General features: G+C 40.9%; 1 protein-coding gene across 7 annotated transcripts in view; it reads left to right on the plus strand.

The window, feature by feature from the left end:
* The first annotated feature begins 11,352 nt into the window (after positions 1–11,352).
* Positions 11,353–22,106, plus strand: part of CYFIP1 (cytoplasmic FMR1 interacting protein 1) — a 92,193-nt gene continuing 81,439 nt past the window's right edge. Inside the window, exons 1-8 of one of the 7 annotated variants that reach the window (XM_065402482.1) lie at positions 11,353–11,469; positions 12,729–12,818; positions 13,922–13,999; positions 15,158–15,259; positions 17,169–17,350; positions 18,801–18,897; positions 19,618–19,746; positions 21,981–22,085. In XM_065402482.1, coding sequence (XP_065258554.1) covers positions 11,353–11,469; positions 12,729–12,818; positions 13,922–13,999; positions 15,158–15,259; positions 17,169–17,350; positions 18,801–18,897; positions 19,618–19,746; positions 21,981–22,085 — 900 coding nt within the window. The remainder of the gene's footprint in view (positions 11,470–12,728; positions 12,819–13,921; positions 14,000–15,157; positions 15,260–17,168; positions 17,351–18,800; positions 18,898–19,617; positions 19,747–21,980; positions 22,086–22,106) is intronic. The other 6 variants (XM_065402507.1, XM_065402490.1, XM_065402499.1 and 3 more) reach the window with 6 other exon arrangements.

The following is a 22,106-nucleotide window of genomic DNA, read 5'->3' on the forward strand; positions in this document are numbered from 1 at the left end:
ACCACTTTTGGGTCACTTAAATGGTCCTTTAGTCTCCCACCAAAATAACTGACATTGCCTCGCCCTTAGAGCCCAAGGCAGTATGGCTGTTCCATGTGTTGCTAATAATAAAAATGTCAACAGATATGTGTGGTTAGTCTGGTGCAGATTTTTCTGACCCAATACGAGTTTGAAAACAAATGGGGGTTTATTGGTGTTGTTAACCACATTGTTTTCAGTAGTTTAACACACACTCTTAAGAGGATATGTGGTTTTACCCACAATATATAGAAAGCTGATTGACAGCCAGGTGAAGCATTTTTCATTAAAAACAAAATCAAGTGTGGTTAGGCACTCAGCACTTGATTTTGCATGTCATTCTGGAGCTGCCACTTCCCTCCCCCAGTATTTTCCACATGTGGTTCACTCTCCCCTCAGATTTGTACCTGCTTGTTACATCACTTACCCAAGTTTCCTCCAGCGCTAGGTCATTCTGCTCCAACCAGCAGCCAGGGAGGTTGAACAGTGCAGCCCCTCCCTAGCCTGATACCATGCTAATTATTTCCATCATGTGACAGTTCTTTTGGTTGTTGCCATGCTACCAGGCAGGCGTAATCAGTCTTTTTTTTGTCTTTTTTGTTTTAATCTATGATTGTAAACTTATCTTTTTAAAAGGCTTGACTGTGTATCAAGTCTGCTGCATAAAGGCCCTGTCAGCTGCTGCTTGCTCTCTAGTTTTTTGTTTTTAATCAGCTAAACTGGTGAATGACATGAAAGCATTTTTTCCTTGCTGCTTCAATTTATGCACATCTGTTGCTCAGAAACAAAGAAAGGCTCAAATCACAAAAAGAACTCATCAGAATATTCCTCTTTCAATAAAACCTTCTGTCATCCAAGGCACTGAGAGAGAGAGAATTGTATATGAAAACATAATCGCTGCAGGATTTGGCCTACAATGTCTGACCAACCAGAAAAATATTTTACTGTTTTGTGAAATACTTTGGAAACAATCAATGAGAGAGATTTTTTTTTTATTAAATCATATTCTGTTTAATCTAAATTGACGTAAGACGTTTGTTCACATTAAACTGGCTTCTTTTAAATTGAAATAGAGCTATAGTAACCTCTTTCATTGGGAAAAATTGAGAGAAATCCTAGAATCCACTGCATGGAAGAACATTGGATTTAATATTAGCTCCCTACTACACTTTTGCTGGAAGAAAAATTAACTTTTGGTAGCTGTTGTCTTACAAGGACCTATGTGATCAGTCAAAGCCTTATGGTTTTTAACCATTTTCTCTGATAAGGAACATCATGTGGGATGATGCAAAGTTCCTTTAATTCTTCATAGAAAATACTTTAACTGGTTTGTTTCTTACAAGTAAAAAAAAAATATAAACAAAAAAACAATGAGCAAATGGAATAGAAGAAGTTTGAAACTGTTGTGCTGGCAGAAAATTAAAATTTATTCTCTCCTATAAACTCAAATGTCTCTGCTACCTCGACCGAGCCTATTCCCAGGGGAGTTAATGGCAACATTCCCAATGACTTCAATGAGAGCAGGGTTGGGCCCTTGGGCTTTTAGGCCCCAAAATTCAGCAGAGCATTTAAACATTGGCTTAAGTGCATATCTACTTAGCAAATGCATAAGGAGTAAGCATCTCCTTTCTGATTAAGAGCTATATAAAGGCTATTGCCTTTTCCCTCCCAGTCTCATCAGCACCTCCCTTATTTTACATCCTACCCCGGAACTTGGTGAGCTTTGATATTACTGTTTTAAAAAATACCTTGCAGATTTACATTTGAATTAATTGAATGTAACGTCATTATAATTTTGGTATATGCATTCAGTCTGAGGTTACTCTGATTCAGGTGAGATTGAGACACTTTTCCTCAGTGTCAGGAGAGAGGAAAACTAACTGTTATATCCTTGGGGGCAACAGTGTTAGGAAGAAATCACTGGAGACACAGAGAACTGTAAACCTTGTAGCAGCCATTTATTTCCACACTCAAGACTAACCAACAGCCAGCCTGGCTGGGCTATCCCCTAATAATCTAACTCAGTTGCCATAGCAACACAAGGGTTCTATTACCACGACAACCAAATACACAACACTAACCCTACAGGAAACACTCTCTAAAAAGCAGACTGACTTCTTTAAATTATTTGGAACAAAAGAACACGAATAAATGCTTGCAGGCTGGTTTTAAAAATGCTGTCCAATTTGTAGCAGAATAGTGAAAGAAATGTTTCTGGGCATGTAAAATTTTGATTTTATGACATTTAAACTCTCTAACGCTCATTTTCCTCCTCCACAAAATACAAAGTAATATTGTAAAGAAATTTTTTTAATATATATTATTAGTTCATATTCAAGCACAGTATTTTGGATGAATTTTTTGGAACTCATGTTGAAAATTTGCAGGTGACCTAATACAATAAAACTTTTCTTTTGTTTGGGTTACAAAATTAATTTTTATTTCAAATCAAAATTGTTGAGGCTCTTCTGGTTTGATGTAAAGTGTAATATGTACAAGTGGTGTTCAAGGAACTCAAAATATTTAAGTTTACTGAGGCAGAGTTCACATCATCCTTGTGCATTATCAATGCATATTTCTTCATTCTGGGTCTCTGTCAGTTTTAAAGCCTTGCTTATAAAGAGCCAGCTCATGCCCTGTCCTGTGTGGCTATGCAAAGTAGTAGATGAGTATGCTGCTATTCTTATACCATGCCACCACTTCCTGCACGTGGTGGGAAGCAAGCTTTGCAGACCTACTGTTCCCTCTTGTGCATGTTGGCAGACTGGACTCTCCCCGCCTACCCCCGCAATATGCCTAGCAATGAAGTTATATTGGCATGTTGGGGAGCATACAATACATGTTGTAGTTTACTCCTTCCTCAGAACAGTAGAGAGAGAGAGAGGGCAACTCAGTAAAGTCACAGTCTCCATCTTCGGCTTCTCCAGGGGCAGCAGGACAGGCTGTAGGCTGCATTGTAAACTCTATCTGGCCTACAGTGAGTGAGAGTTTCCAATCCCTCCTTCTGAGCACTGACAGTAGCAATTAATGCAATTCTGTAGCTATCGAGGTGGACTAATGTGGTATTTCCCCAGAAGATTATATTTGCATTGGCACCCCTTTTAAATATTTGTGGACTTCCTGACCTGTAGGTTGTTTGCACTATAGTGATCTAAATGGTTGGCTTTCTGATTTATGCTTCTTTTAAAGCTTAACTCAGAATTTCCAGAGTTTCAGGTGTGCTTTTTAAATGACTAAAATATTGTTGTAAATTAAGATCTTTTGTTTGGGAATTTCCTTAGTTTTTTGAGACACCTTAAAAATAACGATATGTGATACTTGATATGGATGAGTCCCTACTATTTGAAGTAGAGAGAGCCTGAAGGCTAGGAGACTTCTTGTGGCAATAAGCTTAGCTCCCAAACCTTTGGATTATATCAGAATGATGCCTTTCCTTCTGACAGCTTCTCATACTGTTCTCCACATGCCATTCTGAGCCCTCTCTTGTTACTGAGTTCTGGTGAAGGTATTCTAACGGTAGAGTCTGCAGATAGAGAGATTATTTTGCATATGGGGACTTGAGGTTCGGGGGTGGGGAGGGTGGGGGAATTAAACAACCGTATAAGCTGAAATATTAAAAAGTACCAGGCCTCACTGAGGACAAAAGAATGTAACGAATTTTGAAGTTTCTTGGAGCAGCCCTTTTTTTTAAAAAAGTGAAACATAGGTGATTTTTATTAAAAAAAAAAAAAAAAAAGTCATATCCTATGAATGTCATGTCCTGCTATCCACCCCAAAATATCCTTAGGCAGCTGTATGCATACAATAGGCTTTAGGTGGAATGGTGTAGTTTTGGCAGAATGAGAAGGTGGTTTCAAAATTGTGCTTAGTAAACAGCTAGTCACAACCTTAACTACTGAGAGATGGTTTGTCACTTCAAAATACTTGGAGATTCACTGTCATATCATGCTGGAGCCCGTTATGCTAGTGTAAGGGAGCTTGTGTATGTAGATTTAAACCAGCTAAACTGTATTGAGAATCCAGCTAAGGCTCTATTTTGGCTACTGATTCAATAGTTGGTCTTTAAATAGTGACAACCAAATAGCAATATCAGACACCCCTTTTAAAACATTATAATTTCACCTCTGATTTTAGTCTCCTTCTCTATATCTAGTTTAGGACTTGAATTGGGGGTGGGGGGGGGGGGAGGGAGAAATGTGTGTGTTCTTCCAAGCTCTGCTTACAAGCTAAACTGTGCATGCTGGAGATGACAAAATGGGATGCCACTCACAATAGGTTGTGCAGACCTTCAAAATATGATCATGCATGCTCTGGTCGGCTCTTTGGACTTGCCTCAGTCTCAGTGGAGCTCAGATGCTCTGCTGAATTCTATCCAGGGTACTTGGGCTTGACGCCTTGATTTGAAGAGGGAGGTGGAAAATAAGTGGTGGTATTTTCATTTACAGCAGACTGTGCAGATCCTCATAATATGATCTTCCCTCTCCTTTTTATATGCTTTAATCAGCAGTGAAATAATTAACAGTTTTAATATCTAAATGACATCTTTGAGAATCTGATCTAACACCTTACTGAGATGAACAAATGCTGTTTGCAGCTCTCTGCCATTGTTTCATGCTCAGGCAAGCATCCCTACATAAGCAATGGCACATTCACATTTTGAAGATTTCTTTCACAACATGAGGGTTATTTTTTTTTGTAACTTTAAAATGAAAGTTTAAATTCTTGAGTGCAAAATGACAGCTTGTGAGAGCTGTGTTGCTGTGTACCTCTCCCCTGCTCTTTCCAGTTTGAGCCCTGCAGACTCAGTAGTACAAGAAAAGCCTGCTCTCAAAGTCCACCATGTAGATTCAGAGCCTGCCCCCTCCCCTGTGTGGGGTGCGGATTTATTAACAAATAAATTAACAATAACAAAGTTCAATACAAGCAGCCTTCCCAAGCTGCTCCTAAGGTTTCTATATCAGGACTGCACAGATCACACCCTAGATTCTCTCTCAATTGAGAGCCACTTCCATCTATCTTATATCTAGGTGGGATAATAAGCCAGCTGCTTCAGCGAATTGTCAAATTCCACTTAACCTTCTCTCAGCAGGATCAACATCCATTAACAAGAGGCAGTGCTTAGCTTCATGAAAACACTGCCAGCCTGTTAAAGACATTAGTCCAGTTTGAAAAAAATAATTTTAGGCTACCTTTAACTTATTTTACTGTTTATCTTTTTAGTGGAAACATCACACTTCCTTCCCATCAACAATTAACAAGCAAACAAGGCATCAGTATGTGCTGGATGTAGTGACAAATATTGGGGAGGGATACAGTGGGGAAGGTAGTTTTTATCAAAACTACTGTGGTGAAAAATAGCTTCCCCTTCCACAAATGTAGTTACCTCTGCACCTACCTATAGGGAAGAGGGAAAGTGGCAATTTATCCCTTTGCTAATAACAATCAAACACCCACATCTTCCTGAATATCAGAAGCCTCACCTGTTCCCTACCTACACCTCCTTCCTTTCAGTGGGATGAGACTGTCCTTCCAGACTTTGTAACTTATTGCACAGGATGCAGGGGGCCCAGGGTATGATTCTATACCTGGGTTGAAACACAGTTTTGGCTCATCTACATGGACAAGACCAAAACATAGAAACATAGAGTCACAGACTTTAAGGGCATTAGCTTTTTTCACGGCCATATAACATTGGCGACTCATAGGCATCCTGTGATCAACCAATACTCCGAGGTCCTTCTCCTCCTCTGTTACTTCCAACTGATGCGTCCCCAGCTTATAACACTAATTCTTGTTATTAATCCCTAAATGCATGACTTTGCACTTTTCACTATTAAATTTTATCCTATTACTATTACTCCAGTTTACAAGGTCATCCATATCTTCCTATATGATATCCCGGTCCTTCTCTGTATTGGCAATACCTCCCAGCTTTGTGTCATCTGCAAACTTTATTAGCACATTCCCCCTTTTTGTGCCAAGGTCCGTAATAAAAAGATTAAATAAGATTGGTCCCAAAACAGATCCCTGAGGAATTCCACTAGTAACCTCCCTCCAGCCTGACAGTTCACCTTTCAGCATGACCCGCTGTAGTCTCCCCTTTAACCGGTTCCTTATCCATCTTTCAATTTTCATATTGATCCCCATCTTTTCCAATTTAGCTAATAATTCCCCATGTGGAACCGTATCAAATGCCTTACTGAAATCGAGGTAAATTAGATCCACTGAGTTTCCTTTGTCTAAGAAATCTGTTACCTTCTCAAAGAAGGAGATCAGGTTGGTTTGGCATGATCTACCTTTTGTAAAACCAACATGTTGTAACATGGCTGGGGACTTACTTTATATAAAACAATCTGCTGATCGGGTAATATTATTTGTGTAGATGAGCCCTGTGTCAGCTGTTTACATGTCAGACCCAGATACTGATGCTCAGTTTGCTTGTTAATTGTTGATGGGAAGGAAGTGTGAATCTTCTTTCACAGAATCTGCAAACTTGTCAAAACTAAACAGGAAGATGCCTGTTCCTCTTCCACATCTTATTCTCTTACTGAGAGTTAAAGCCTGAGACAGAATGGTGAACAAAAATATTTAATTCATGGTCGCATTACAATCCATTAGGTATCTAGATCAGCAGAACAAAGCATTCTGATACCATTTTGCACTCTTATTTTGTCACCTCCAAAGCAGTTGAACGTTTGAAATTGCAGCAGTATGCGACAGACAGGAGAACTGAAGTCACCAGGCACAGGCTGTCACAGAATCAGGCAATGCAGGTCTTGAAAAACATGCTTTCCTGTGTTTCTCCAGCAAAACTCTGAATGGGCAACAGGAAGCTTTTCTTTTACCTAGCATATCCCCCAAGTAGAGTTTTCTCTGCAATGCACTATTTCAGTGAATGGAAAGATGAACTGGGGGGTGGGGGGGGGTGGAGTTCCTTTGCTTGTACTTTGGTGGACTTTTTTAAATGAACGTTTGAGAACATTTCATTAAAGCGAACAATCTAAAATATTTAGTCTGCAGATAGAAGATTGAAGTAAAGAGGAGAGCGTCTTACAGAATTTAATCCATTAGTGCTGGAAAGAATGTGACTGTTCTATTTGAAACAGAACATCTGGGGATCAAGGGGACTTATGTGGGGGGTTTTGAGGGTTTTTTTTAGAGTGCTTGGGCCACAAATGTCAAAAGTCTGCCCTTTCTTGATTCAGAGCTATCTGACTGTGGTTTGTACTAGGAAACTGAACTGTTACTCTCAACACTTTCCTTTATTTTATTTTTCCCAGCAACGGCTTCCCCTTAAACAGATATCGAAAACAATTTTGTTTCTAGTGTAGATCTGACCAAACAGTTTTTAATGCAGTTTCAGGAATTATATTTTGAGACTTTATCTATATTTTGATCTCTTTATGCGGCACATCTTCATTCTCACTTTGCTTGAGTAATCGGAGTTTTATGACTGGTCAGCTGCATTGGTCTACTCGGTGATAGTGTTGCTAACTGAGCCCTAGGACTCTAGCCTTGCCTTAGATTTTAATTCTGTGGATGAACCTAGTGCTGGTGAAATAGCTTGAGTTAGGTATAGGCAGGTGTTGTGCAAGTTTCCCAGTACAGCTCTGCCAGTACACTCACCTGTTGTTCCAGTCCTACACCTTTTTTTTTTTTTAGCAGGGTTCTGCAAATTGTGCAGTAAGTTTGATGTGAACAAATAAATTGTTTTTAAAACCTGCTAGCTTTGGGCCTAAGTTAGGGTTTGAATGTGATTCCTAAGTGGTGAAAGACCCATGTTCTCCATGCTGTACCTTTCCAATAGTAGTAGGTATTTATGAGATCACTGCTAAGTTCTATGCACACATTTATTCCTGGGGGAATTCTATGCCACTGTGCAGTGAAGAGTTTGTGCAAGAATTAATGTTTCCCGCAGAATTAGTGATTTTTACCAAAACGATGCCTTTTGGTGGAAATAACAAATTTCAGTCCTGCTCAGGGCTGGGGCTCTGGCTGACTGCCAGACAACGTGGGGCTGTCAGTTGGAGCCCCAGCCGAGTAACATTTCCTGAATCTTTTTTGTTGTCTGTATTGTTACAGACCTACTTGCTGACAAGTATTTTGAAATATATTACCAAAATAATTGAAACTGGTGTGATTATACTATGTTGTTTCGACAAATAAAATATGCAGAATTTTGCAGAATTTAAAAATATTGTGTGCAGAATTTTTAATTTTTTGGTGCAGAATTCCCCCAGGAGTAACACACATTTGTTTCATTTGTCAGTCTCTCATCTGATCCTCCTCATTCTTCCGCTTCCAAACTAAAGCAGTATTTACAAGTTGATTGCCAGCCCACTCTTTCTGTTTTACCTTTTCTATTTGTTTCACATCCTTTAAGCTTTCACCACAAAATTTTCACTACATTACTCTCTTTCCTGGGTTCATGTAAAGGAGAGAAACGGGGTGTGTGTGTGGGGGGAAAAGAAACCTGATCCAGTCATATGAGGAATCTTTCACCAGGTGATCAGGGATCTACTGGATCAAACGTGTAGAGCCAGGGCAATTTTTACCTGGGACAGCCCAAGGAGGAGTTTTGTTCAGGATCACTTTTGCATGTTTTTCTTCTCCTGATGGAACAGTCTAAAGGTGGCTGGTGGGGGAGAGCCAGTTGCATGGTAGCTTCAGAATGCACTACTATTTTACTGCATATTTTCTTGATTAATCTGTAAGTATCTACATGGGGAACAAATATTTGATGGTGAGCTCTTCAGTCTAGCAGAGAAAGGTATAACACAATCCAGTGGCTGGAAGTTGACGCTAGACAAATTCAGACTAGAAATAAGGCATAGTTTTTTTAACAGTGAGGTTAATTAACCATTGGAACAATTTACTAAGAGTCGTGGTGGCTTCTGGATCACTGACAATTTTTAAAATCAAGATAGGGCGTTTTTCTAAAAGACGTGCTCTAGGAATTATTCTGGGGAAGTTCTATGGCCTGTGTTATACAAAGGGTTGCCAACTGTCTAATGGCACAAACCCAAACAACTTTGCCCTGCCCCCCTCCCTGTCCTTCCCCAAGGCCCCACCCCTGCTCACTCCAGCCCCCTCCATCTGTCGCTTGCTCTCACTCACTTTCACTGGGCTGGGGTAGGGGCTTGAGGTGCGGGAGGGGGTGCGGGCTCTGGGCTGGGGGGTGGGGCCGAGGGATTCGGAGTGTAGGCAGTTGCTCTGGGCTGAGCCTGGGGCAGGAGGTTGGGGTGCAGGAGGGGTGAGGGGTGTGGGCTCTGGGAGGGGGCTCTGGGCTGAGCCTGGGGCAGGGGGTGCAGGAGGAGGTGCGGGGTGTGGGCTCTGGGAGGGAGTTTGGATGCGGGCTCTGGGAGAGGGTTGGAGACTGGGAGGGGGCGAGGGTGGTGGTGCTTACCTCGGCCAACTCCCGAAAGCGACCGGCACATCCCTCTGGCAACAGCTCCTAGCTGGGGGGGCCAGGGAGCTCCGCGCGCTGACCCACAGGCACTGCAGTTCCCGGCCAATGGGAGCTGCAGAGTCGGTGCTCGGAGCAGGGGCAGCGCTCAGTGACTCCCTGACTCCCAACCCCCCCAGAGGCTGCAGGGACAGTGCCGGCCATTTTTGGGAGTGGCATGGAGTGAGGGCAGTCTGGAAGCCTGCCTTAGCCCCACTGTGCTGCCAAACTGTTAGTGCCCAAAATCTCCCTGTTTGGCTGCAGTAGCCTCGAGGCGATAGGGCCCGATTCCAGGAGACTCCCAGCAAAACCGGGAGGGTTGGCAACCCTAGTTATACAGGAGGTCAGATTAGATGATCACAGTGGTCTTTTCTGGCCTTGGAATTTGTGAATCTATCCCCTGCTCACTGTACAACAGCAATGGGGTGTGCACTGGTATTCTAAGGAATCACAGTGGAACAAAAGCCTGGTTGCAAGCTTGTTGTTCAGGACACCAGATCAGTCTCGGAAAACAGAAAGCTGGTTACTCTGTAGATTCATTGTGTCAGCCGAGCTAGTTATTTTCTTTTAAGGGAAGTGCTTGCTGTGATGAAATCTCCCCATAGCTGCTGCTGGGGGAATGTATAGTTTTATGCAAAGGAAAGTAGGGAAGCAGTGTTGTTTAGTGGTTAAAGAATTGTGAGTCATGAGATCTGGATTCTGTTCCTGACTCTGCCACTTGACTCACTGTGACCTTTGGCAAGTCAATAAACATAAATGTGCACGTTTCTTTTCTGTAAATGGGAATAATCCATTTTGGCAAAGGGTTCTGTAGTGCTCTGAAGAAGGTCCTATATAAATGCTAAGTACTGATAATATTTTATTACTCTAAATATATTGAAGCCCTATGGAACCCCTGTGTTTTGAGCCTGATGGATAGTACCAGATGATGTCTCTTGCAAGGTGCACGTGTTAATTTTGCCTTTTGAAAGTTGTTCCAACTTTTAAAGAGACAATAGAAAAACTGTGATTAGAGGAAGGGCCAGTCTTGTCTTGTAAACTAGTGGTTTCATGCTGTCTACTAACCCTAATGTGTACAATCTATTTGTCTGGTTTGAAAGTTATATACAAAAACATCCCGTTAAACCAATATACTGTAGTGCTGTAATGATGGCAGTATGCTACAGGTGCTCTGCAATTTTTCACCATAAAATTTCCTATTATAGCTATCGATGGTTCAGATTCATTTGCAGTAGCAACTGTGGGAGGGTTGGTGTGTACACAGCTCTATGTGGTCCTCAGGTTTTTAAATCCAACATCATTAATCCTAATCAGAGCAGCTCTAGATACCATTGTGTTTAAAATGCTAGTGGCTGCTGACACCATGTCTACATTTAATTCTCCCACAATTGTTGAGCTGGTGGTAGCAAATGTGGAAAATCATGGAAAAGGCCGTAAGGGGGCTTCGTCAACTAAAAATTTTATACCTACTCTAGTTAGAAGACTCTGCCCAAATTACTATAACTGAAAGAGACTACAGGAAACAGGATTTCCCTATTTTTCTCGTTTGCTTGCCTTGACAACGCTTTGTTCAATTAGTTTCTATTTTTCTGTTGTATCATCAGTCAGTTTTCCCTGTTGTTTGTGTGGGTCTGTCACACTGTGATGGGGAGAAAGAAACATTTTAAAAACACAAAAATTGGCAGGAGTATGCAGGCAGGTGTGGAACCTGAAACTCCTTTTAACTCGTATTGAAACTAACGAGGTTTCAGTTTGACAGTCTCTTCTAGGGTGGTCTCTAGCTAAGTGGGCCCGTGCGAGGGATGTTGTTCATTTCCCAACCAGAAATAAATTGTTCCCTTGCTCTTCACATTAGCCTTTTTTCATAATTTCCCCCCCACAGAGACAAAATGGCTGCTCAGGTTACTTTAGAGGATGCCTTGTCCAATGTGGATCTCTTGGAAGAATTACCATTGCCGGATCAACAACCATGTATTGAACCCCCTCCGTCATCTCTGCTTTACCAGGTAAGGAGTATCTATTATGAGTCTGTGATGCTCCTCAGAGGTACTCAGGATTGTGAGGCCCCTCACTACCATCTACCCTTAGTGTGAAAGCATTGTCTGAACCTGCCAGAGATCAGCTCCCTGACTCCACTGGCCATGGCCAACTCAAACACTCCCCTCTCAACCTATGCAGGCTCTGCTGTTCCTCTGCAGGTTAGCGATGGGCACACGCCAACCCCCGAACTCTTTGAGCGTCCCCTGGAATATGCAACCTCTCGTCCACTGGACATTTACAGAATTTCCGGGTCTGCTGTTCCCAAAGGAACAGTACCCCCAGCTTACCAGCTTCACCTCAGGCTACTGCTTTGCTTAACTCACAGCACTGAAATTTGTTTATAGTGAAAACAAATATAAGTTTATTTAACAAAGAACAGAGGTTCAGGTAATAACAAGTCGGTAGAAGAATTGCAAACAACTAGATACAAATAAAATAAAAGCATAATACACATTCTAGAGCCTCCATTTAATTAACAAGATACTTTCGTGTCTAATAAAGTTTAGCACAACCCAAGTCTTTGTCACAGGGCTTAACAGCCCTGGTTGGCTGTGATTCTTTTTTCATAAAACATGCATGCTGGTAGCTTGTCCCTTAGATGAAGGATCCAAGGTGAACTAGTGCCCCCCACGTATATCCCAAAAGTCCATTGTCTACATTCACAAACAGAATACCTCCCCTGGCTGTTTTGGTTTTGTTTCATTTTGTTTCCCCAGCAGCTTTTTCTTTTTTGTGATTTAGCAATTTTGATTAGCTTGGTGGATCAGTATGCAAATATATTTACATTGTGAGGGACACAATACACGACCAGACAGGGAGATAAGTGTTTACTATGTCCTGCTTGGGAGGAACTTGTTTATCACCTTCTGGTGACCAGCCCCAACTCACAGATTTTAAGAACATAATTATCAACATGCATGCATGACTCCTGGAATATTATTCATACATACATTTTTAAATGATTGACCACCAGTGAGCTACTGACTTTTGGTAGAGACCTTACATGCCACCTTTTGGTATATATATGCATATACTTGATCTAGGGGATCCCTGTAACCCCTTTAAACCTTTTCTGTGCCCTCTGCCTCTTGGCACCACGAGGTCCCTGGTCACAGATTCCCATTAATTTCTGGATAAGCATATGTCCTTTTTGTTGTTGCAATAAATACCAACATTTGAAATTTTTCCCCAAGGGTTACATGTTTGTTTATTTTCTTTCATGCAGCCAAACTTCAACACTAATTTTGAAGACAGGAATGCATTTGTCACAGGCATTGCAAGATACATTGAGCAAGCTACTGTTCATTCGAATATGGTAAGTAAACATTTTCGACATATACTCTTTTTATTTTTATTTTTATTTCTTTAATAAATTGTGAGAGAAGAGGCATATATCTTTGACAAAACTTTCTTATAGTGGGATGAACATGCACGGAGAAAATAGGAAACCAGGTTAGCAACCAGACTTCAAACAGCCATAGCTGTAAGGAATGATCTCTCATAGAAAAAATATAGCTAGCTCACTCTTTTCTTGTGCATCTCAGATAACCTCTTGGCTGGGTTAGCCAATATTGCCTGAAGTTTCTGTACCCAAGCCTTCCTTAAGGGATTCTGTATTTTTAAGTTGTCCAAGTTAGGCTAATACTGTATTATCAACAGGCTCTGACTGTCAGAGAATAAATTTATCTTCTGTGCCAGAAACTTCCACTACTCCTCTAGCATTTTGGTCAATACCTGAGGGGTTGCTGTATGCTATTTTTTTCTTTCCTGTCCCTGAAAGTAATACTTCTCTCTTGTATTCCATATAAAACCCCATGGATCCTAATCTATTCCCAGTGTAGCAGTTCTGTTGTCTGTGGTTTTTAATGTCTTAAATTTGTAAAATATTACATACTTCAGGATTAATAGTTGTTTAGTTTTGTCAGTAGCAAAGTTTGACCTCTTGGACTTCACATTTTAGTGGATGTAAAGTGTCATTTAGTAATCTCATACATATTCATTGCATTAAATAGTGTTGTAAATAGTCCATATTCATTCATGGTAGAATATTATTGAAATGAATGACTAATAACAGATCGATTTTTAGATGTAGGATTAATTTTTCATGTTCAGTAGCTGAACTAATTGTTTCAATAATTGATGAATCAGGTTGAGTTGTGCTTAACCATAGAGAACTTGCTTTACTGAAAAAAAAACAATATGACCAGACAATTTGAACATACTATTTAAGATGATATATCAGTTAACATTCAGTATGTGTGACCGGTTATGTGTACATCCTAGTAAGAGAAAAAGGTTTGTTTGGCTCAGGGTGTGTGTTTGTGTCATAGAGAGAGAGAAATAATGGCAGTTTTTAATTTTTTTCTGTATTTACCATTCCTTCTCATATTGATACTAATTTATTTATTTATATTTTAGAATGAAATGTTGGAAGACGGTCAAGAGTATGCTGTCATGCTGTACACATGGAGAAGCTGCTCAAGAGCCATTCCTCAGGTAAAGGAGCAAAATTCAATTGTCAGACAGTGCTTGAACTTTCATCTCAAGTTCTTTCCTGATTGTGTGGATACATAGCTTTATGGATAAACCTTAAAGCTCTAGAATGAGCATTTACTCCTGAACCAGCAAGACTGGGAATGTTGTTGAAGCAAAACTTTCAGCTCCTGAGGACTGGATGTTTTTTTGGTGAGGGAATTAAGGAAGCATTTCATGTCACTCTGTATTAAGCTTCCTGGCTGATTTGCGAATAGGGTAGCAATAATGTGCACTGGATGGGCAGTTTTGATAGTAGTGTTAATTTGACACCAAAATTTCCCATGTCATTTAACAGAAAACAAATGGAGATGGTAGTGCCAGCAAGCATTTAAAGCTTAAATTCAAAGTGGTTGTGATCAGCAACTTAACATATTGTTACTTGATGCTGTAAACTAGGCATTAAATACTGCTCTGGAGATCGTCAAAGAGGATATTGGGTCTGGTCATTTTTTTAAAATGTTTGAGGCAGTCCAGATTTTGTGTGTGCGCGCGTGCATGCGGGTGCACGTGCTTATTTATATAATGCACACACGTGGTGGGAGTCTAAAGTTAGGACTTAAGTGCCTGAAAAACTGAAGTTTTTGAAAATAGAGTTAAGATGAGCTGGAAAAGCAAATGAAATCAGTCCTCTTTTGACAGCTCTCTGATTTTAGGGACTTTCTAAAAAAAAATCTGTGCTGCCATGGAAGGAAGGGGATCGTCTTTTGGTTAAATTACTGGACCTCAGAAGATCTGGGTTCAGTTCTCCACTCAGACACAGTCTTTGTGACCCTGGGAAAGTAACTTAATGTCACTGTGCCTTGATTCCCTAGCTATAAAATGGGGAAGATACTTCCCTACCTCAGAGGGATGTTTATAGGCTAAATTCATTATTATCTGAGGCACACAGATACTGCAGTGAGGGGTGCCATATAAGAACCTAGGTAGCTCTGAAAATTTTTTTTTTAGTCCCTGAAAACCGTGTTTGAGATGTTAAAAACAACAATTTAGCCTTAACTTTGGATAAACAGCACTATAATACATTTTCTTGGTTCGATGTGCCATTCTGGAGCTGTCTGTCTGCTGGAGTTTTATTTGGGAGTGACTTTTCAGTATCGCTATTTCTTTGATTCTCTTCAGGTTAAATGTAATGAACAGCCTAACCGAGTAGAAATTTATGAAAAAACTGTGGAAGTTCTGGAGCCCGAGGTTACAAAACTGATGAATTTTATGTACTTTCAGGTAAAAAGAGTTAAACCAATAGCTATTTAATAGAGGTTTTGTTTTGTTTTCTCATGTGCTGTGGTGTTGTGCGCTCTGCTTTAGCTGACTTAGCTCAAAGACTATATTACTGTAACCAAACGTTGTAAAGATTTTACATGGCCCACAGAGAGAGGCCATGGTCCTGACATGTGACTTAAACTTAGAGTGTGTTCTAAGTGCAGTCATATTTGTGCATGTGGCTTGTTGCCTGTGCTCAACTTCTTGTTCCGCATGCAGTTATTGCACAGTTTAAAATTCCTTTCTTTTTCATTTTCCATATTTATGCTCACTTTTACTTGACCATTTGTTTTTCCCGGAAGTGACTGCAACATCTCTTCTAAGCTGTAGAGTGAATCAGTTTTCTTCTTGCCCAAAGACCTTTGATTCTGCTCTGTAAACACTTGAGTAACCTTACTTGTGTGAACATTCCTGTTGAAATCAGTGGGGCTATTTGCATGAATAAAGATATATTTACAGGACTGGGCCCTATGTTTGCTGCTCCATTGGACACTATGCATGCTTAATATGTTTTTATCTGGTTAGTAGCATATGGCTGCACAACCCTAAGGGAGGAGCTGTTTGTTCAGCATGGTTCTCTTTACTTCCCTCCCATGGCTTGGACTTGTGTGGTCGTTTTTGAGGAGAGAAGCGAACCTGTGAAAGCAGCTCCACTTACGGGACTGGGGTAGAGCTTAATGGAGTACTTCTTGGGCTTCATCTCTTGAATCCCTGAATCTCTCACTGTCTGGCAGAGGAACGCTTAGTGGTAGTCTGCTACTCTCTTTCCTTCCACCCTAGCCTATCATCTCATATGGTGGGCTGTGTGTGCTGCTAGGCAGCTTAGTGGGGAGCAGCTGCAGCTCAGAACTCCCAGCTCAGAGAGGAGGCAGCTACTGGGGGAGAAGGTGAAGAGTGAGTAGAAAGGCAGCATTCCCACGACCGCCCAGTGCAAATGGGCCTGATTAAATCCAAACCAGGCTGTTCCATTCAAGGAACTTAACGTGCTCTACAAATTGTGGAGAACATCCTTTTTATAGCATCAATTAGACTTCCTTGCAAAAGAACTTGAAAACTGCAAACTAGAGCAATAAAGAAAGGAAAACCAACAAAACATTTTGATCCCAGCCACTGTGCTTCATGCTCCAGCAAAATTCTATGGTGGTTGCAATGTCACCTGCACTAAGCATACTGATTAGTAACATATGGCTGTACATATGGGGAGCTGGAGAGGCCATGCTGAATGCTCATCTTACCCTTACGTATTCTGAAGTTTTAATGGCATTGTCTCACTCCTACTTGCAGATGTCTTTTAAGTGAACTTTGGAATTGGATGATGAGGTACTTTAGTGGCATTTTACTGTTAAAGAACTTTATAGGAAGAGAGAGGAGATAACCTAGATCGGTGTGTCTCAACCTTTCCAGACTACTATACCCCTTTCAGGCGTCTGATTTGTCTTGCATATCCCCAAGTTTCACCTCACTTAAAAACTACTTGCTTACAAAATCAGACATAAAAATACATAAGTGTCAAAGGACACTAGTACTGAAAAATTGCTTACTTTCTCATTTTTACCATATCATTATAAAATAAATCAATTGGGATATAAATATTGTACTTACATTTCAGTGTATAGTATATAGGGCAGTATAAACAAGTCATTGTATAAAATTTTAGTTTGTATTGACTTCGCTAGCATTTTTATGTAGCCTGTTGTAAAATTAGGCAAATGTCTAGGTGAGTTGATGTACCCCGTGGAAGACCTCTGCTTTCCCCCAGGAGTACACATATCCCTAGTTGAGAACCATTGACCTAGATATTGCAGTGAAAGTAAAACATTGAAACTGTTTCTTTACTAAACTATGGATTTCTGCTCCTTCCCTCCACTAGAGAAATGCAATTGAACGATTCTGTGGGGAGGTGAAGCGCTTATGCCATGCAGAGAGGAGGAAGGATTTTGTGTCTGAAGCATATCTGATCACTTTGGGCAAGTTCATCAATATGTTTGCAGTATTAGATGAGCTGAAAAATATGAAGTGCAGTGTGAAGAATGACCACTCTGCCTACAAGCGGTGAGACGTTATAAGAAAGTATTTGTCAAGCTTACTGTTATTGAAATATAGGAACCCGCACAAGATGGCAGTAGTAGCTCTTTTTACAACACCAGTATTATTTAAATGTAATCCCATCTACATTAAAAAAAATACCATGAAACTAAAGGTGAACTGACAGAAAAAACTATCTGAGCAAATCTGTTTTCCTTCTGCTCTTCTACAGTAACAAAATAGATTTCCAGGTGTAGACTCTGTCAGCCTGTTTTTCATTATGTTTTAAATTTAATGAGAATACATTGTTTGATAAATCTTTTAACTTAGAAATTCTTTCTTTCCAGTTACGGAATTCCCATTTTTAGCATACACGGTTGATCTTTTGTCAATGGCCACTGATCTTGTTGCCCTTAAGGCTTTCTGGCTTTGCTCTGACAGGCCCCTTTGATTTACAGATGAAATGAGATGGGGAGAAGGTTAGAATATCAGGAATGAAACCCCATTCTCAGCCTGACACTGCAGCATGTAACATTGTTAAAGTCTTATGCTGTGGCAGATGTAGGGAAGCAAAGAGAGTGTTTGCTTCCATAACAGCATCTGCAAAGCCTTGTACAGAACAATACCAATAGGTCAAGATCTATCCCTCACTCAACTACCTTAAGAAAAGGTCTTCGCTTTACTCATGTTTAACTATAAAGCGTCCATTCAGGGCTGAGGTTTTCTTCCTATGAGGAATTCTTTTTTGTTCTGTGGGTGAAATCCCTTGGATTTTGATAGACCTTCTCTTCCAGAGCAATGTCCTGAGGGGACAGACACTATTCTGTAAAGGTTCGATGTTCAACTGGTGTAAGTTGGCATTGAATTCCATGGAGCTATGGCAACCCACACCAATTGAGAATCTTGTCCTAACTCTACTTGAGTATAAGCCGGTGTCACTCACTGGTACGTGAGATGCTGAGGGTGCTTTGATTCATAAACTGTGAATTGTATCTGTGTCCATCCTAGCTAGTTAAGACCCATGGGAGCCAGTGAGCCTACTGTTAGTGGAGATTGTCACCACCTTTGTAAGGGTGCCGGTGTTCTCAAGGAGGGTCTGATGAGGCCTCTTAAGAAACCAACTTTTAACATGGACAGTTTTACAAAATTTAAACCTGTGTTTGAATCTCACATTCTCAGAAAAGTGTAACAAAACAAGTCTAGTAGTGTCTGGTGTGCTCTCTTTTGCCTGATTGCAGGTAATTACAGTCTGATCAACATCACCAATGCAGTTACTATAATCTTGTCTGAGCAATGAATAAAGCATCTGAGTTGATTTTTTAAGAGCTGTCATCTACCTTTGACCAAGAGGTAGCATTGGCGTATATGTAGTTTCGATCAGGAGTGGATGGACTTGCTCGTGAGCGGCCCTGCTATAGGGAAATGTTGATTTTCCCCCCCCCCCCCCTTTAACTGGGATCTTTTTCTGTTTCCAAAGAGCTGCTCAATTTCTGCGTAAAATGGCTGATCCTCAATCCATCCAGGAATCCCAGAACCTCTCCATGTTCCTTGCTAATCACAACAAGATTACACAAGTAAGTTTTCATAATCTTACACTAAGTAGCAAATATTTTATAAGCTATTAAAAACACACTCAGTTCTGTAGCGAGACAAGGTGGGTGAGATGATATCTTTCATTGGACCACTTCTGTTGGTGAGTGAGACAAGCTTTTGAGTTTACACAGAGCTCTTCTTCAGGTCTGGGAAACTTACTCAGAGTGTTACAGCTCAATACATGATGGAACAGATTGTTTAGTGTAAGTAGTTAACACATTTCAAGAGACCATTCAAGGTGAAGTGATCCGTAAACACCCCTCCAGTCATAGGGAGGAAAGAAAGTGGGAGGAAATACAGCCTGGGGAGGGAGAGTTGTTGGTGGGTTATAGATTATTGTGATAAGCCATAAATCCAGTGAGTCTATCCAGTCCATGATTTTTAGTGTCTAGCAAAGTTAAGAATTTAAGGTCCAAGGCTTGTCTTTTGAAAGTGTTGTGCAGGTTTCCTTTGAGGGTGAGAACTGATATGTTAGATATAGAGGGATGGGTTTGTGAAAAGTGTTCACCTTCACCCACAGGAGATGTGGTGTTTTTATCTTTTTCCTGTTTCAGTTCATTTGAGAGCATGGTGATTGTCTGGTTTCACACACACAGTTGCTATTGGGGCATTTAATGCAGTTCTGTAGTAACTGCTGACATCTTGTGTGTTAAGCAGTAGACTTAATGTTTTTATTTTGTTTATTTTATTTTGTCTTCTAGTCTTTACAGCAACAGCTTGAGGTGATTTCTGGCTATGAAGAACTGCTGGCTGATATTGTGAATTTGTGCGTGGACTACTATGAAAATAAAATGTATCTAACACCCAGTGAGAAACACATGCTCTTAAAAGTAAGGTTTTTTTTAAAGTGTTGCAAAGTTTAACCATAATGGGGAAGGACACACATACTTGTGAATTTCGCTTCAGCCAGTCCTCTGTTTGCCAGAAACAGACAGCCAAATAACTCATAAAGATTAATGTGTTTATATAAAGTTTTGCCACTTCCTTTTTCCTATATCTCCTCCTTCTTCTACATGTATTACATACTGCAAATCTTTTATTTTTGGAAGTGTCTAATTAGTTCTATTTTGCAGGGTTGAAAGTAGAAATAGGGACTTATCGGTACGGGGCTGGGTTGGGGCCGACTCTGGCCCCCGTAAGGGGCGGGGCCTCGGGTGGAAGGGGCGGGGATGGGGGGGTCAGAGCCAGCCCCAGCCCGCCTTGTACCGGTAAGTGCCCTCCCCCGCTGGGGTAGCAGCGGCAGCCGGGGGCTCTGGCAGCGGTTTAAAGGGCCCGGGGCGATAGCGGCGGCCGAGACCTGGGCTCTTTAATCGCCCCGGGCCCTTTAAACCGCTGCCAGAGCCCCCGGCTGCCGCTGCTACCCCAGGGCTCTGGCAGCAGGGCTCCCCTGCCTCTACCGCCCCGGGCCCTTTAAATAGCCCCCGGAGCCCTGGGGTTTGTGAAAAGTGTTCACCTTCACCCACAGGAGATGTGGTGTTTTTATCTTTTTTCCTGTTTCAGTTCATTTGAGAGCGTAGTGATTGTCTGGTTTCACACACACAGTTATTCTGCCTCTACCGCCCTGGGCCCTTTAAATAGCCCCCGGAGCCCTGGGGTAGTGGTGGCGGGGCTCCGGCGGCTATTTAAAGGGCCCAGGGCAGTTGAGGCATTGGGAGGCCCAGCCCTTTAAATAAGCCCCGGAGCCCCGCTGCCGCTACTCCAGGGCTCCAGCAGCGGGGCTCTGGCGGCAATTTAAAGGGCCTGGGGCTCCAGCCGCTGCTGGGAGCCCCAGGCCTTTAAATTGCGGCCTGGGGAAGCCGGGCCGCCCTGGTACAGCTCACTGGCTCTTGCCAGTACGCCGTACCGGGGCGTACTGGCTTACTTTCACCTCTGCTATTTTGTACATATTGGAGATGATCTAATTGAACCGAAGCCTGGGGTGGGAAAATGTTTCTATAGAGTTTTAGTGAAGGCAAAATTGAACTAATACATTTTATTTTTAGATATGTAGCATGTTTGGGCAAAAAGGGTGTTTGAAGGTGGCTCTGCATATTGAAACTTCATTTGCCAGATGTATTACTTCCAGGGTCCAGATGGCTCTAGTTATGATTAAACTGAACCGTTGGTAGATAAATTTAGTAGTTTGGCACTTGCATATGTAATATTGTGGTGGATGAGGGGAAATGTAAAATGTACTTCATTTAAGTATGGTATTTTCAGCTGAATGTCTCAATATATGAAATTATATAGAAAAAAATATGGAATAGCACTTAAAATGCTTTCAAGTAGGACAAGCTCTTCTGAGGGAATTGGGGTATTTAATCCCCAAAGAACTAGGTACAGTATTTGTCATGTAGATGAGATATGCTGGCACCCTGAAAGAACCATAGAACGTACTGGATAAATTCTACCTGTAAGGATCTCTGAAGGGCCCATCAGTGCTGCTGAGCAGTTAAACATGCACATATATTATGGACTGTAGTTCTGGATTTCTAGTACTAAGTAAGTCCTATTGCCTGTGTAGAATTATAACAGTTTGTTATTAATTCCAGAATTTAATCACTCTTTTTTTTTTGGGGTGCACCAGAGTTCTCCTATGTATAATCTAAAGATAAACAGAGGGCTATAAAAAAGAAGGAGCTTGACAATGGTTGACCTAAACTTCTGTTACATAACCAACTCTGCATCCATCATTTTAATAAGAAATAGGAATTTAAATGAAATATCTAAAAAGAGCCACATTCTAATTTAAATGGGATAACATTTTTGTATGTTTAATCTTTATGCATCTAAGCTGCTTTCAGTAAGTCTTGTTTAATCAGGCTAATATTAATTTTAAAAATGCTACACACTGACATGACTGTAAATTTAAAGTACTACAGAAAAATTAAATACATACTCATGAGTCTCATATTTTGTCACTGGGAGTTTTGAAAAGTGCCTGGTGTGCTTTATATGTGTGTGGTTGTGGGTGTGTTAACCAGTTGTGTATTATTATGATAAAAGAACATGGTCTTATTTTCAGCTGAATCACTACTTGTGAGCTTGTCTTATGGAAAAGTTATATGGTTTGTTCTTTTTCCAGGTAATGGGCTTTGGATTGTACCTGATGGATGGAAGTGTCAGTAATATCTATAAATTGGATGCAAAGAAAAGAATAAACTTGACCAAGATAGACAAGTTCTTTAAGGTTGGTTAAGAGAGTAATGTT

The sequence above is a fragment of the Emys orbicularis genome, chromosome 1, assembly GCF_028017835.1.
Source record: "Emys orbicularis isolate rEmyOrb1 chromosome 1, rEmyOrb1.hap1, whole genome shotgun sequence".
Taxonomy (NCBI): domain Eukaryota; kingdom Metazoa; phylum Chordata; order Testudines; family Emydidae; genus Emys; species Emys orbicularis.